At 35.3% G+C, this 14080-nt stretch overlaps 1 protein-coding gene across 6 annotated transcripts in view; it reads right to left on the reverse strand.

Moving 5' to 3' along the window:
• FRYL (FRY like transcription coactivator) overlaps positions 1–14080 on the reverse strand; it is a 162994-nt gene that overhangs the window by 78589 nt on the left and 70325 nt on the right. For all 6 annotated transcript variants that reach the window (XM_084204382.1, XM_084204381.1, XM_084204380.1 and 3 more), the window contains 7 exons: positions 10022–10075; positions 6072–6211; positions 5505–5601; positions 4874–4953; positions 4333–4413; positions 3702–3870; positions 2665–2757 (listed from right to left, as the gene is read on the reverse strand). In XM_084204382.1, coding sequence (XP_084060508.1) covers positions 2665–2757; positions 3702–3870; positions 4333–4413; positions 4874–4953; positions 5505–5601; positions 6072–6211; positions 10022–10075 — 714 coding nt within the window. The remainder of the gene's footprint in view (positions 1–2664; positions 2758–3701; positions 3871–4332; positions 4414–4873; positions 4954–5504; positions 5602–6071; positions 6212–10021; positions 10076–14080) is intronic.

Here is a 14080-nt window from a genome sequence, read left to right on the forward strand (position 1 = left end):
AAACCATCATGATGTAGAAGCATAAAAATAGCATGTATCTCTGTAACGTGTACAGATCCACAAAGAAAGAACTGAGAAAGTAGTTATGATTTAAATCACTTCCTATGTACCAAATTATTTATCTTTTGCTATTCTTAGGCTACAGGTTGATTAGTACTCTGCTAGCTCCACATGAAAAATCAGTCAGTTGCTGTCACCACAGCACTGTTGCTTTGGGATATAACCTTAGGCTTTCAGAGCAGCCCTAACTTCCCTGCTATAAAATATGCTGTGATTCATCATACCTGCAGGGTCCAAATCAGATCAGGTTTCTTAAAATGCCTGAATGACTAAGCAAGAGAATGACAGTAAAGAAGTCTCAATGCTGAAACCCAATCATTTCCTCACTTGAGCGATTTTCTGTATCCAAGATACAGAAAAATCTACATTCAATTCCTCCAGCTGCATCAAAAATATTCAAACTTGCATCTCACACCTTCCTAGAGAATGACTAACCTGCTCAACTGCACCTCAGCCTGGGAGTGAGCTCCTCGTTTCTATTTAAGAAGCTCCATTTGTATGAAATGATTAGAGACCCAGTGAGTCAGAAGGAAAGATCAAGCCTCCCTCCCCAACTGTGTGAAGCACTGATTTAGGCTGGATCACACAGCAGCACAAGTGCCCTGCACAGCCCTGTTCATGCCTCTGCCCTTGCCAGAGGATAGTCCCACCTCCCAAATGCTGCTTCTTCCTCATTATTTCAAGGGCAGTTTTCACCACATTTATGATTCTGCAGACTAATATTTGCATTTACCTAAATGCTAAATAGTTTCACTCGGCACTCCCACTCCAACTGCCAAGCAACTATGGAATTCAAAATGACAAATGTGTTCACTCTTTAACAGGAAAGAAATTCTTCTATTCTCATCTAGAAGAGTGTAAGCATGCCTGGGTAAGATCAAAACTTCTTCCCATAAGCAGTTACTACTAGAAGCACCTCTTTCTAATTATGTCTTATGAACACAGATTGTTTCCTTTGCAATTTAAAAATAATTAAAAAAAAAAAAACAAACCCCCAATACCAAACCTAACCTACAAACCAACAACAGCCAAACAAAAAAACTCCAACAAACCCACAAAAAACCCACAACCCTCCCCCTCCAAAAAAAACAACAGAAACAAACAACCAACCATAAAAAACCAACCAACCAACCAAACAAAAACAATAACAACCCCCCCCTCAAAAAACCAAGACTGAGACCACGGAAAGGAAAGAAGCATTTGCCCAGGGCAAGGTAAACCATTTAAAAGAGGATGAAAAGCTCAGAGAGAGTTATCTTTCTTTTCCTATGATCTTGCTCAGATGGGATGCCCACCCAGCATGCTACTCTTCGTAGATCCTATTCCACAAAAGATCTACATGGCCCAAGTTTCCATATATTAGCAAGGTATGTCCCTATAATCTATGTGGCAACACAGAGCCACAACTGGCCACTTTTTGGGACTGCATGCCAAACACAGGCCTGGCATCTGCTAGAACAACTAGCATTTTAGACAACAATCCTAGAAAGTATCAATCTACTATGAAGAAATTAACTGAACTTGTCAATGGTCAACTTGAATTATACTCATGTGCCATTAATTTCTTCTTGACCAGCTGAATAAGCTTCACAAAACCCAGAAAAGCAGCCTGGTAGAACAGAAAGCCTGTCTTGACTAAAAGATTCTCACAAGCAGCATTACAGGCACAGTACATCCAACACTGGGATGATAATGAGGTTTTTTCCCTTGTTCATGACTGCTGTGTCAAATTTCTGCTTTTGGATTTAAGACACACACAGAAGATGACTGACTGCTTTTCCACTTGAAGGATTAAATCTAGTGGACATTCACCTCTACAAATGATTTTTATTTAATTAGCCAAAACCTACATTCTTCCTTCCTGCATAAGAGTTCACACTCTCCCTATCAGACTGTAAAAATGTTGCACATCTCAGTTTATTACAGAAAGAACTTAAAAGGTTTCAGCTAATAAAAAAAAGTCAACTAGACCCTTGAGCAAACATATATTAAACCAAGGAAATTTCAAATTTTTAGAGCACTTATAAAATTACGCAATGCTCTGGTAATAAAGGTGTCCAGAAAACAGACCATCTCTAAAAGTTCTGAAAAAACTTTGGAAATGAGCTAACACACAAGCCAACCTGTTTCCCTTTAAGACTCTGAAGGTGCTTGTAATCTATGTAACAGTCCCAGAATGGTTTGTATTGGAGGGGACCATAAAAAGAATCTAGCCCTAACTCCCCCGTCTGCTGTGGGCAGGTACACCTTTCACTAGATCAGGCTGCTCAGAGCCCCATCCAACCTGGCACTGAACACTTCCAGGGATGGGGCATCCACAACTTCTCTGGGCAACCTGTTCCAGTGCCTCACCACGCTGCCAGTAAAGAATTTCCTCCTAAAATCTAATCTAATCCTACCCTACTTCAATTTAAAGCCCTTCTCCCTTGTTCTATTACTACATGCCCCTGTAAGAAGTCCCTCTTCAGGCTCCTTGTAAGGCCTCCTTAGGTACTGGATGTCCTTCTGAATTTATAAAAATGTAATATTTTGAGGGTTAATTGAAGAATTTTAATAATGAGAGACCAATTGAAAGTGGGAGGCAGGGGGGATTAAAATACTTACAGCAGCCACAGGTATGAGAATTTCCACAAACAAACCAGCAAGTGCATGCTTTATATCCTTATCTTTTACTTCCAGGAAGTACTGAGCACACTCCTTAGTAAGAAAACATTAGAAAAATATTTAGAAAAAAAGAATAAAAAACATAACTATGTCATAAAAAGCACTAGTGTTCTAACATTAGTTTCCTGTTTTAATTTTAAACATGTAATGTGCTTGAGTTAGTTTTATATTCCTTAACAGTACCAACTTCACAAAACTTAAGAAACTTTAAAACCTGTTTGGCGAGCATAACACCTCAACGAATTGAAAGGAGAAATTTATTGGAATTATTGGAAAAATATATTTTATTTTATTGGAATTATATTTTATATTATTATATTATTATACATATATATTATATATATTATAGATATATATTACATATATTATAATAATGTATACATTATTATATTATTGTTCTATATTATTATATTATTTTATTTCTACTATTATATTATTATATTCATATTATTATATTGTAATTATATTTTATAAAATATAAAATTTTATTTTATTGGAAAATTATATTTTATTTTTATATACTAATTTTCATTTTCAAAGGACTTTGATGCAAAGAAAATAAAATATTATTAAATATTCCATACACGATAAATAATCCATAGTGTTTTTAAAGAAAAGTATGTCTTGACTTTTCATCTGTTAAAAAAAAAATATATCAAATAATTATTTTCCTTTAATACACTGCTTTTGTAAAGAGAGGAAATTATTTGATTGATACCCATTTTCACTCAGTCTTATATATTACAGATTTGCCATACTACTAAGGCAATTGTGAAAGGCTTCTCCTGATGCCAGGTACTCACAAACTGGAGAGAAACAAGTAATTCACACCTCTGAAAAATTAGGAACTGAACAGAAAAGGATGAAGGATGGCACACAAACAGAAGGAGTGACTGATCACAGCAAGTATCATCGCAGCTTCATGACTTAAACATTTAAAATTATACTCATTTCAGTTTTCTGTAGCATTTGTTTACCTGCATGAACTGAAATGATGCTTCAAAATCCTCCACAGGATACATCTTTACTCGAAAAAACTTCATTCCCATAATCAAACTGATGATACTCTGTACTACGTGAGGACTCTGTTCTTTTTGCCGCAGTTCCTTTAATTCAGTGACAAACTTCTTCCTAACAGCTTGAAACCTGAACAAGGGATACGGATAGCAATTATTTGCATTCTTAGTAACTTCCGTATGAGGCCTATAATTTTGAACCAATTTCTTTAGTCTGTAACAATATCAGCAGCTACTGTATGAGAAACGCAAGGAAAATGAACCCTGGTACTTCAAATCTAGGCATTTATGAGCACCTACAATGATCAGTACATTAGAATATACCAGTTAAGTAAACAACAGTTGACTGGCACAGGGCCTCCTTTCCCTGCCCCTACAAGCTGACTGCAAAGCAATTGAGTTACAGATTATTTCTTGATTTGTTCATTTTTTTTGTGCTGGAACATCAGACAGACACAACACACTACACCTGACTACATTTGACACTTATGGGATTATCTACTGGGGACACAAATAGATTCTGCTGTATCAAATAGTCTTTAAATCTACATTGGTCAATCCCTAAACACAAAGAGTCAGAGACTAAACTTACTTTGATTGAGCAAGAACCCCCGTCACTTCTGCATATAAGTCTGCAATAATATGAACATTCCCAGTGTTGGTTCCTGAATACCTAAAGAGAAAAAAAAAAACCAATAAAGGGAAAAGAACTCATCTAATACAACTTTGCTCTTCTAAACCCCAAGCAAGTTTTCAATTACAAACAAAACATATGTCCCCTAGCAGGCAAATTATTACCATAAAAACAATTAAATTCAAACTTGAAATGTATGTGTGACATTTAAAATAACATTCTGGATAGAAATTTTACTGTATTTATTCAAACTCAGACTTTCTTTACTGCGTCTGAGGATGCAAATCATTCTGTATATTCAAAGCAAAATAAACTCAGTGTTACATTGAACATAGTCGTGTTCTTTCAAGATGTGCTTTCAATTTAAAGACATCGACTCGTGTTCATTCACACTGGTATTATCATCAACATGTTACGTGTGAGGCAAAGGAGAGCAATCACAACAAAGAAACACAGGCTGGTGATACAAAATATTTTAAAGTACACAATTAGAACTTACCCTTCCTTATGTTTAAAGTGCTTAAAAGCCAAGTTTAGAACTTCATGTACTAAGGGATCTGGCACTGGATGAACAGGTATCTGAAAGGCACATATCACTTACATGTATGTAGCATCTATACATACATGCATGTTTGAAGCAAATAAACAATACTGTGAGTTGCTCTGGAGAAATCTCTCCCACCAGTGTCCAAGGACACATCCTTTGCTGGCATATATCAAGCTAATTCTGCAATATGTAACTTTCACACAATCTGCATTGGCATTCTCAGCCAAGTAAGAATAATTCTAAAGTGACATTTTAACCTCATTATCCAATAATTTCAACCTGTATTTCAAGAACATTTAAGCCAACAAAGGGTACTGAACATAAATTAAATGTTATTTTGTACAGTTCTGCTTTTTGCAGTACATCAGCAGCTTTCCAAGACACATGAACTGAAATAATGCAGGCATGTAAAGAAAAGGCAGGAGAGGCCAAAGGCTTTACATAACTGAGAGTATAATTACAGCCTTGCATATGCTCATCATAGATGTGTTCTAGTTTTTAAAATAAAAATTAAAAGGAGATTATCAAAACCAACATTACAAGCAAAACATTAAAATTAATTTGCCAAAGCAAAAGATCTTACCTGTTTTAGAACCTCTATTAAAACTAAACAAAAAATGAAATCTACAGCTAAGTCCCTCCTTTCAAGTAGATAATCTCTTTCACGTTGTTGGTCATCCCTAAAATAAGAAATCAAGAACACAGCTATCAGACACAAGACTGAACACAAATATTGTAGGGACAATGACTGCATTGTTTTTCATGTAATCACTGTTGAAGATATATATAAAATGGATAGGTGGAAAGGCTTAAGGGTTTGGCACAGTACTGACATCTTGCCCCCTCCTCCCGAAAGGTCCTGCCAATAATAAAAAAAAAAGGGGGGGGGGGGGGACAAACTACCTTCAAATTACCAGAATCCAACTTCCTTCTCTATATCCACACCAAAACCATTAAGTCACTTCATGTATATGATCTACACAAGTTAAATACAGTACCTTAAAGAAGTCTGTGTTATTTCTACACAAATTAAGGTAAGGACAAATCCAAATACAACATACTTTTTAAGTATTTAAGAAGTACAAAGCACACATTTTCTTATGAGAAAGCACACAAAAATCAAACAGGCTTCTGCGAGGAAAATTCTTACCCCTTTGATTTTGTGCTTGACCGAGGTCTATACTCATAAGATTCATCCTCTGCTCCATTTTGGCGCCTGTACCAGTCAAACAAGGTGCGTAGTAAGGAGGGGAGACAGTGCTCTGCTACTGAGCTCATAGAGCTTATCAACTGAAAGAGTAAGAAAAATACTTTAGCCTGATATAGCAATGAAAATCCTGGAGTTTAATAATTCTTTTAAATTGTTTTTTAATGTTAAAAACCATGTCTCACATAACTTCACAAAGTGGCAAGTTAATATTCATTTTCACCTAGGACAGTTACTGCAAATATAATATACTGCGTCCATTATTATAATAAATTTAAGTAAAGTGTTCCAAAGCTCACAGGGATCACAAATGACAAATTTATAGACATATAACATGTATAAAATCATTGAGAAAACAGCAGAGGTTTTAGGATGTCCCTGAATGTTGCCATATGGATATCTGAAGTATACACACCTTCACATCACAAATGACAAGAGCCAATCCTCCTAAACTGAAGAAGTTTCTGACTTTAAAAAACTTGGCTCTTTGGTTATTATATAAACAAAAATAAGAGCCTTTTATACTCTACATTGCCTCTACTACATTTGACTGGTCTGGGTCTCAAGCTATATTTATTTTTGGTGTAACTCCCCTCTCTTCTGCTTTCTTTCAGAAAATCTGTATGCGTAGTAAACTCATCCGTGCAACAGATGTGACAATTGAAACCATTATAGAAGGAAGACTTTAAGATGTTATTAAACTTAAATTATCTATGCTTCCTTTAACTAAAAACCTTTTGGAAAGGAGAAGAATGACTGAAGAAAGCAAAATGCCATTATAAACTTGCTTACAGGATGCATCAGGGAGCAAGCCCATTTCCTAAGCACAGGCTGGAATGGGAGAGTTATCATGTTGCTCACTGATGCCATGTATTACTTACCGCTTGGATCTTTCAAATAAGGTTTTAATAGAAGCCATGCTTATGCTGTAACTTATCTATTATTCACTATTCCAGATAACAATATAATATTATGCCATTATATGTTCTGATATAACATTAATGAAGTCATTTCTTTTTCCTCATTTGAAGCATCTTGGGGTTTTAGGTTTGTTGAAGGGATGGGGACAAGTTAACCACAGGGAAACTTCAGAAGAACCTCTTTTAATCTTCTGAATACATTACATTGTTAATTAGTCAGTTATTAAAGTCACAAGAATTAAATAGTGCTCTGAACTGATGGGTTCATTAGCAGAAGAAAAAGAAGCAAGCTGCATTTTAAGCTTTACTAAACCTTTTCCTTAGGTTTTCCTGCAAATTTACACAGTTTATCAATACTAATACCATTCATAAATGTTCATAAAAGTAGTTAGGCAATTTACACTGGCTTCTAGAGAAAGAAGCATGTATCACACACATTAAAAAATGTGACTGCTAAAACGCTAAACCCAGAAACTACTGGCATAATAAAGCATTTTCCTCTTGAAAAATACAAACCTTTACATAATAATTATTTATTTCCTGCCAAGTTTTGCATTCTTTGTATTCTAATGAAAAGGCACTGGAATCACCATGAAGATGACATCTTTGCTAATATTGCATAGAATCTAAGCAGAACATCAGCTATTTTTCATTTAAAATAATTACTATACTGTCTGGATACTAAATTCAAAACAATTTTATATTAAAAAAATAATTTCTTACATAGAAGATATATTTCTCATACAAGAAAACTCTTTTATTTTAGCACTGCATTGTGCCTAGGTTGAAAGCAGGAATCCAGACAAAGTGCTCCTGTAATACCCAGGAGGACAGAGCTGCAATAGATGTGACGTATACTTCAGTTCCTCAGAATGAAACAGCAAATGCTGCTCAAGTCTTAAAGGCTGTAACATATTGCTAATTGCTTCACATAACATATCCAACAGCACAGCGAGAAGTAAAAAGAGAGAAGCAAAATTATAGTAAGATGCTAGAGCACAAATTCCAGCTTTGGCCAAAATCCTGATCCTGAAAACATTGCTCAAATTGTGCCTAATCATGAACAAGCCTGAACCTCACATACATCTGCTTTCAGTCACTGAGAAGGTCAACACAGGCTTCTGTGTGATCATAAAATTTTGGTGTCTTAGGACAAGAGTAGGAAATTGCCAAGTGTGTTTCCTACAACAAGCAAAAAAAGAAAAACACAAGCTATTTCAGTTTCAAGCTGTACAAGCAAAAATATTTTAAGAAATGCAATATAGTTCTATAAAAAAACTCCTGTCTGGTAGCTTCCTGATGTGCTAGGAATGGTAAAGGGAAAGCTCTGGTACTAAAATGCTAACATTTTTAACAGTTCACGAGTGTATTAACACACACATTTTGTTCTCCTTTTCCAAAATGTCACCTCTTTAAGCTAAATTTATATTATTGTTCCAATTAAGAAATCAAATGACAAACAGAAGATTTCTGCTGTTTGAAAATTAAAAGCCATTGATTTTTCAAACTTGTTTTACTATCAGCCCTCTTGGTCTGGTTATGTTTCTAATAAAAATTACTTATAATCTCATTAAATGCTATTTTACTTTTTCATTAGAGGAACAGGCAACACTACATGCCTTCCTCCTCCATCCCTCTTCTCATCACTTACTCAGCTGAGAGAACAAGTCTAAATTAGATACCACCTTAGTCCCAGGGCCCTCTTGTGTTGCAAGCATGCTCTCTTTATTCACAAAGTACAACGCTTACTAGCTCAGACCCCATTATCAGTACAGGTAAAACCATTTTTTAGACTCAGATTCCTGGCTCCATAAAGACCTTTGGCTAAACAAGCTTGATCCAGCAACAGCTCTATCTTCTCTGCTGTATGATGTGGCTGTGACCTCTGGATCCTCCTCATTCCCACACTTTAACAATCACTTTTTTTATCTGTAATCTTCTGCACTGCTGGAGAATTGTTCTTAATAAGGGTTTAATACAGCGAGCAACAAACAGAGCGACGCAATCTTAATTTCTTTTGCCAAACAATGTGCCAAATTCCCTAACAAAGTTCATAATCCCAGCCATTCAGGTATGTCTAAAGCAGTTATTCAGTTGCATTAAAGCTCAGATCTCAACTTCAAAGTAGATTACAAATAACAGAAGAACAAAATAAGAACTCACACACAAACAAAACATTTTTTGGAAAAAACTGTACTTTCTGGAGAACTAATTTCTTTATATATTATCACATTTTAAAAGTTACAGGTTTTATTTTTTATTTCTCTTCACTCAGCCTGTTTTTAGAACCTCTCTTCAGACAGAACACTAAGCTTCATATAGTAGATGCTATTCAGGAACAGTCAAGAACAGGAACAGGCAATTAATAGGGCTTCCTCGAACACTGCCTCTCCACTGCAAGGAAGTTGTTATGAGACAGAAACATGGCTACACTATTGAAGAATTAGCAATACAGACAATAAATATGAATAAATTGAGCAGAGAGTCTTTCCAGACTCAGTTCACTGAGAGTAAGTGAAACAGAACTGCCCAGCAGTCTATCTATATTCTCAGCAAAGGACAAATAACAATAACACTTTGAATCCACCCTATACCTTCTGCCATAGAATCAAAAAGCACTCAGTAAAAACCATGTTACAGAAATAAAATTAACACTATTTGTTTATAAAAACAGAACCCCAAACACTCAAACAATAGTTGATGTAGAAATAAACTTTTTGTCCTCTAGTGTATTTCAGCATCTTTCTTCCACCAGTTTTCACTGCCACCTTCAAATAATTACTTATTCTAGTAGTTTATTACTATCATATTCTACAATGGAAAATAAAGTCTAACTAACACTCAGAGTCTAAATCTTCTGACACAGGTTCAGAGGTGGATGTTCTAAGTTATTACAACAGTGGAACCACTATTCTGCAAAAATAAAGCCCACCTTAATTCAATGAAAGTTGCCTTCAATTATATGTCTCCTACCTGATCAAACTGAAGATCTTCACCTCTTTGAAGAGATCTGGACAAGAGCTTTTCCTGAAAAAAAAAATAAAAAGAAACATAAATTTCACAATGTCATTGACTATTATCAAAACTAGATCCATTCATTCTCAGTTATACTATAAAGAACAAAGAAATAACTTTTAATAAAAATATTTGCATTGTTTTTCAGATATAAATATTTCTGGAGATGTGAAGTATATTCCCAAAATTTAATTCAGTAGGTAAACAATAATAACATTAAAGACTGACAAACAAATATGTCAGAGGCCAAACGGGGACTAGCTGGTGGTGTCAAGTGTAACTTGGAGGAAAAGCCCTTCCTATCTCAATTAACAAGTTTATTCATGTTCATATATAGCAATTATTCTAAGTTACAATAATGATTTTTTAAATGTCATCACAAAGGCAGAGACAAGTGTTCAATGCATTTCCAATCTGCTCTTCCCCTGAACTGCAGTGAAACACAGCTAGAAGACCTACTCCAGTAAAAGGAGAATGTGAATAATCCCTTGCTTTAACTTGAAGTAACTGTAAGGAACAAAAAAAGCAATATTACTAGAATTTTACTTATTACAATATTTATTGCTACCAGTAGCATATTGGTATATATTGGTATCTACTGCTCTGTTAAAAGCAAAATTAAATTATATTTCTGACAAAATAATTTAGTGAGGATTAGAGCATTGTGGAAATAAAACATTTACAAACTGTAATAGTAAACAGCAATTCTTACTAGTCACTGTGTAGAGTACAAAATTATACACTTACAAGAAATACAAGTTTTACACTTTGCTCAGGTACCCTGAAAAGTAAAAAAAAAAAAAAAAAAAAAAAAAAGTGGAAGAAAAGACTAAAGAAATAAAAATAAGAAAGAGAAGAAAAAAAGGAAAATAAGAAAGAACCCTGAGTCCTGCAGACTGGCTCTGAGGGTCACTGATTTACAGCAAGCTTTAAGAGCACACTACAAAGCAGTAACATATATAAAGGTCTGCTGAGCAGTTCCTCTTTTTTAAAAAAAAAATTAAACTATCCTTCACTTGATAATATTTTGAGTCCAAAACGTTGCTTTTCCCAACAAAAGTAAAAATGTACCTAAAGAGTTAATAGTTAATTAGATTGCAGTAAGCAAACAAGGAAGTTTTATGGAGCAAGGTAGTTAACTTGCCTGGTCTGGCATGTAAAAGGAGGTGTGAGCAATACTGATAGCCAGCTCTGCTCTCAACAGGTTGTAACTCAGCACAAAGTAACTGCTCAGTAGTTTAGTATGAGACAACACCCATGTTGTCAGGCTGTTGACAAAAACTGAGAAAGTCAACATTGCTTGGTGATTAACACTTGCAAGGCTGCAAGAGACAGCCTAAGCCTGTATGTTCAACAGATAAAAATTCATTTTGTATGTCCCAAATCCAAGGTTTGAACTGGCAACTTATTTTTTCTTGTCCTAATTGCAATCTTGAAAATACAGCACAGTTTCTGGCATTTTCTCCTGTAAGTGCAGCTGTATTTGGTGTTAAAAAGAATGCAATATTGGCAACTACTACAGCCTCTGAAAACTTGGATTCAACACTGCCCGGGCAAAAAGCACTTGCCTACTCTGAAAGTATAATTTGAAATTATAAAGATGACAATGCACAAATCATTTTCACTTCCATAATCCAAAGAAATCCACTTAATTATCTAGGAAAATACTACCATTTATGTTCACTTCCAGTATCCCCAAATTAAAAAATATTTTAAGAAGGGGGTTTCTAGGTAAATGCATTGGTTGTTCTGAAAAAGCTCTATTTTTTGATCAACTGATATAATAGTTAATGTTCTTTCACTGTCTATTTAAAAGCAAAGGGGAAAAGGTTTCACTTTCTTGATTCTTTCAAATTCATGGAATTTCACATGTTAAATCTGTTCAAAACACTGTTATGAGAATTGATATTTTGAAACGTACTAAAAGCTTCAGAGGGCACTCGCAAAGCCAAATTTTCTTCTAGCTAGCAAGCCTGCCTCTTTTTTTTACACAGAAATGCCTTCTATAGATGAATTCTTGTTATCTGTATTATGTCTTCAGATAAACTGCACAGTAATCGCTAGCTTATCTATAAAGCAGAAATACAAGAAATGTTCTACTCTATACAAACATTGTATCATTGCTAAGTAAGTTAAATGAGAAAAACTAGAAAACTATTTCCTTATAAGATGGGAAAGTGTAAGAAAATGGGAAGAAGTATTCCTGTAAGAAGATGGGAAAAGTCAGGTTCCTTAAGTCTCCTTAGGATCCCAACAAACCATGTTTCCACCATAATACTACAATGCTATTATACAGGTGAAGAAACCCTGGGTTCACTATACCCATTGCATGTGTCTAAACCCAAAATTTGCTAAAGAAAAGAATGACAAATCAAAGAGAAGTTAAATAATGTCTAAGTCTTTACACAAAGAAGTTGAAATCTATGTCAATAGAGAGCAAACCAGTTCTGAAAGTTTAGCTTCCCTCCCATAACCCATACTAATTTAGATACTTCTGTATATCAAAGGATTAAGATTTTAAGGTCAGAAAGAATGAAGACCTTACAAGTTCATAACCAACTCTGTTATGTTTCCTCAGCACTAAGGATCTTAACTGTTAAAAGGTAAATACACTGTAGAGGTAATGTAACACTAACCAAACAAACCTGACATAACCAAATAACACTCTTGAACCGTGCCACAGGTTTATCAAGGCCTTTGAATTATTTGGCTTTTAAGTCTAGTTTCTTTTAATGTCTTCTTCTACCTCTGCTTTGTCATGGCTCCAGCAATCTCACATGATTTTAAAAAATCTATTTAACAGCATAAAGTAAAGGTCTGAAAACTCTAACTGAATAATTTAAGATTTATTCTCCTGGCTTCCTGAAGTTCAGAGAGAGATGAAAATAATAGGTCTCCATTTATCTTTTACAAGTGAAATGAAAAAAAAACCAAAACACTATTGCATTAAGCAAAGAGCAGTTTGCATCCATTGTGTAAAGGAGAAATGTCAACATATGGCAGGCAGCAGGGATCAGGATGTGCATGTGCTGTGCAAACAACTGCACCCATGGAAAAAGGTACCACCCGTTGGCCCCTCTCCAGCATTCCCTGGCACCACCCTCTGGTGGCTAGCACACCTCAGCAGGGTGGCTCAGGTGTGCACAGCCAACCAGAGTGCTTCTGGCTGTGCTCCAAGCTGCAGGGAAGAAACCAGACAAGGGATGCTGCCTTGCCTCCTGCAGCCCCAGGGCTGGGCAGTGCACCCCTGCCCCAGGGTCAAGCAGAGTACTGTACTAAATTTTACTTCAGATAAACTTTTGAAAGCACCTGGGCAAGACTTGCACAGTGCTAGTCTGAGCCATGTGTAGTATTTCCACAGCAGAATAAAATCTCTTGTGTTGGTAAAAGGCATAAATACTCTTGCTAGTTGTGACTTCAGTGTGAGACAACTACAATTTTAGTAGGTGGCACCATGTTAAACTCTGCTTAAATTCTAACCATCCATATTTACATGCAGCTTGACAAAATGCAAAATAATTGAGTTTATCACTAATCTTTTTAACTGGTATGGTTTATGTCAATTTGGGGAAGGCTGGTGTCACATTCCTCAGTGTCATCCTTCTCAGCTGAGAAGGAGTATTTTTTAAGCTACAAGACTACTCTTGGGCTCTTTTTTCCTTTAAAACTATATACTGCTCCAAAAGATTTAGCACAGCTGGTTAAAAAAAACAGTGGTTTTATTTCATTTATTCACTAAAAGGATGATCCTCCTTCCTGTCATTACACTTGCTGCTTTCATTTAATAATTTATTTTAAGCATTTGCTGATAAGCTCTGTCCGTAACTTTGAAAATGCTGAGGTATTACAATTTTGCAAGCAGAAAACTCTTAATTAAATTAGTAAGAAGAAATAAGGTAAAAAATCACAGCCAGAGAAACCATTCAGTTAATTTTTGAAATCACAAGTCAGTTACCTTTAAATGTAATCCATGCATTTAGCAGAAATTATACTACCCCTCAGCCACAGATGCTGTCT

Source organism: Fringilla coelebs, assembly GCF_963513975.1.
Source record: "Fringilla coelebs genome assembly, chromosome: 4".
Classification (NCBI taxonomy): Eukaryota; Metazoa; Chordata; class Aves; order Passeriformes; family Fringillidae; genus Fringilla; species Fringilla coelebs.